This window comes from Vigna unguiculata, chromosome 11 (genome assembly GCF_037176805.1).
Source record: "Vigna unguiculata cultivar grain cowpea cultivar isolate G323 ecotype 2 chromosome 11, ASM3717680v1, whole genome shotgun sequence".
NCBI classification, from domain to species: Eukaryota; Viridiplantae; Streptophyta; class Magnoliopsida; order Fabales; family Fabaceae; genus Vigna; species Vigna unguiculata.
In genome coordinates this window covers 2,984,802-2,987,644 of record NC_140802.1, presented here as the reverse complement: position 1 = coordinate 2,987,644, position 2,843 = coordinate 2,984,802, and the positions used below count along the sequence as shown (strand labels likewise).

Here is a 2,843-nt window from a genome sequence, read left to right as displayed (position 1 = left end):
CCTCAGATAAAAAATCTTCAAGAAATCTCATTTAGGACCTCAAAACTCACGCAAAGACTAGTTCAATTAACATTCATGTTGGTGTTTATATTATGGATTCAACTGCTGATATTCAATACTCCAATAGTGCTTTCGCTTCCAATTCACCTGTTGATAACTTCTCTCTTTGGCATGCACGTTTTGGACATCCTTCTGACATAAGAATGAGTATACTTAGGACTAAATGCAATTGCATACCCTATGGACTTGTTATTGTGTGTGATGTTTGCCACAAGGCCAAACAAAAACGCTTACCTTTCCCTTCTAGTTCCTCTTCTACAAATACTATATTTCAATTATTGCATGTTGACATTTGGGATCATGTCAGGTTTGTTAGAATAATGTCGTTGCATGTTGAACACATCATTTCTTGTTGGCTTGTTAATAAACCTAGTTTCTAAGAATAAAATCTTGTTGATTTTGTTATCCCAAAAAGATAGCCATGATCTAGTCATGGGACCCGCATTTTATCCTTTTCTGTTTCTTTGTACAAGCTATATAAAGCCATTATTTCAATTGAATAAATAAAGCTTTATAGCTACTACATCTTTTAGTTTTATCAGTGGTATCAAGAGCCAATACACGACCTGACACATAGAAAATTCAAGAGAGAGAAAGGTTAAGTGAAAACACAGAGAGAACGCAAAAGAGAAAGAAAAGCTTTTTGAACCACAAAGAGCACGTACCCAAAGGCGAGAAACCATGGCTGACGACAATAGCTTTCTTAGCATTCCAAAGTTTGATGGAGATTATGACCATTGGTCCATGCTAATGGAAAACTTACTAAGATCAAAAGAATACTGGAGCGTGGTGGAGCAAGGTTATCAAGAGCCCAAAACACTGGAGTCACTCACCGGAGCAGAACGTCGCACCTTGGAGGAGCAAAAGCTAAAGGATTTGAGGGCAAAAAATTATTTGTTTCAATCTATTGATAAGAATATTTTGAAAACAATCACCAACAAAGCCTCTTCCAAAGATCTGTGGGATTCAATGAAGACAAAATATCAAGGGAATGCTCATGTTCAACAAGCTCAACTCTAGAGGCTACGTAGAGATTTTGAAATTCTCGAAATGCAAAACGAAGAGTGCGTGAATGATTATATCTCTAGAGTCATGATCATTGCAAATGACATGAGAGCAGCAGGATAGATCATGGACGATGGACATATCGTTGAGAAAATTTTGCGCACATTGTCTGATAAATACAATTATATTGTATGCTCAATTGAAGAGTCCAAAGACATCAACACGATGACAATAGATGAGCTGCATAGTTCGTTGTTTGTCCATGAACACAAGATACAAAGGAAGGAAGTGGCTGAACAAGCGTTAAAAGTCACAGACGACAACTCTGCTCCCCCAGCCTATGAACAATCTGGTAGAGGCAGAGGGCGTGGTGGATATAGGGGAAGAGGAAGAGATAGAGGCAGAGATCAAGGGAGGGCATTTGAGAAATCCACTGCTGAGTGTTATCGATGTCACAAGTTGGGACACTTCCAATATGAATGTCCCACCTATGCTAATTATGCAGATCACACAGAGCTAGACGAATGTGAAGAAATGTTATTGATGTCATATGTGGAAACACAAGGAGCCACACAAGATGAAATATGGTTTCTAGATTCTGGATGTAGCAACCATATGAGTGGAGAAAAAAAATGGTTCGTTGACCTCAATCTATCATTTAGGCACAATGTTAAGTTGGAAAATGACTCCAAATTGAATGTCATGGGGAAAGGCAACATTTGAAGGAAAATAGATGGACGAGTTATGGTCATCATTGAGGTATTTTACGTTCCAAAACTTAAATCCAACTTCCTTAGCATTGGTCAACTTCAAGAACGTAATCTGTCTATATTGATTAAGAATGGATGTTGTAGCATCTATCATGATGATAAAGTTTTGATCATACAAACTATGATATCTGCAAATCGTATGTTTGTACTTTTGGCATCTATTTCCCCTGTCTCTACTAATGTTTCAAAAGCAGCATGTTTCAATGTAAGCTCTAAAAATGTCACAAGCTTATGGCACGAAAGGTTTGGCCATCTCAACATGAAAGGACTGCGAATGTTGCCTACAAGAAGATGGTTCAAGGCCTGCCAATATTGAAGAATACATCTCAGGTATGCACCATCTGCATGACTGGAAAGCAGCATCGTGATCCATTTAGAAGAAATAGTACTTGGAGAGCATCCAAACCTCTACAACTTATTCATTCAGACATATGTGGTGCCATTACTCCCGAATCTTATAGTAGTCATAAGAGGTATATCCTTACTTTTATAGATGATTATAGTAAAAAAATGTGGTCTTATTTTTCACATGACAAGTCCGAAGCCTTTGATACATTCAAAAGGTTCACGGTATTTGTTGAGAATGCAACAGGATATAGCATAATTTGTTTGTGCACCGATAGAGGAGGAGAGTTTACTTCATCAGAATTTAATGACTATTGCAACACGTATGGAATTGCAAGACAATTCACGGCTGCTTATTCCCCACAACAGAACGGAGTTGCCGAAAGAAGAAACTGAACCTTAATGAATATGGTGATATGCATGCTTGCAACACGAGATGTTCCAAAAAAGTACTAGCCAGAAGCAACAAACCTAGCACCTCATGTTCTGAATAGATGCCTAACCCTAGCCTTGTCCAGCATGACACCTGAACAGGCCTGGACAACAAGAAAACCATCAGTGGAACACCTCAAGGTGTTTGGATGCATAGGCCATGTTCATGTTCCTGATGTCACTAGGAAGAAACTGGATGAGAAAAGTATTAAGTGTGTATACATGGGAGTC

The 2,843-nt window shown here is 38.4% G+C and overlaps 1 protein-coding gene across 1 annotated transcript; it reads left to right on the top strand.

Moving 5' to 3' along the window:
* The first annotated feature begins 1,191 nt into the window (after positions 1-1,191).
* LOC146880845 (uncharacterized) lies at positions 1,192-1,788 on the top strand. The gene has a single exon (XM_085668892.1). The coding sequence runs from the start codon at positions 1,192-1,194 to the stop codon at positions 1,786-1,788; it is 597 nt and encodes a 198-aa protein (XP_085525018.1).
* The last annotated feature ends 1,055 nt before the right edge of the window (positions 1,789-2,843 follow it).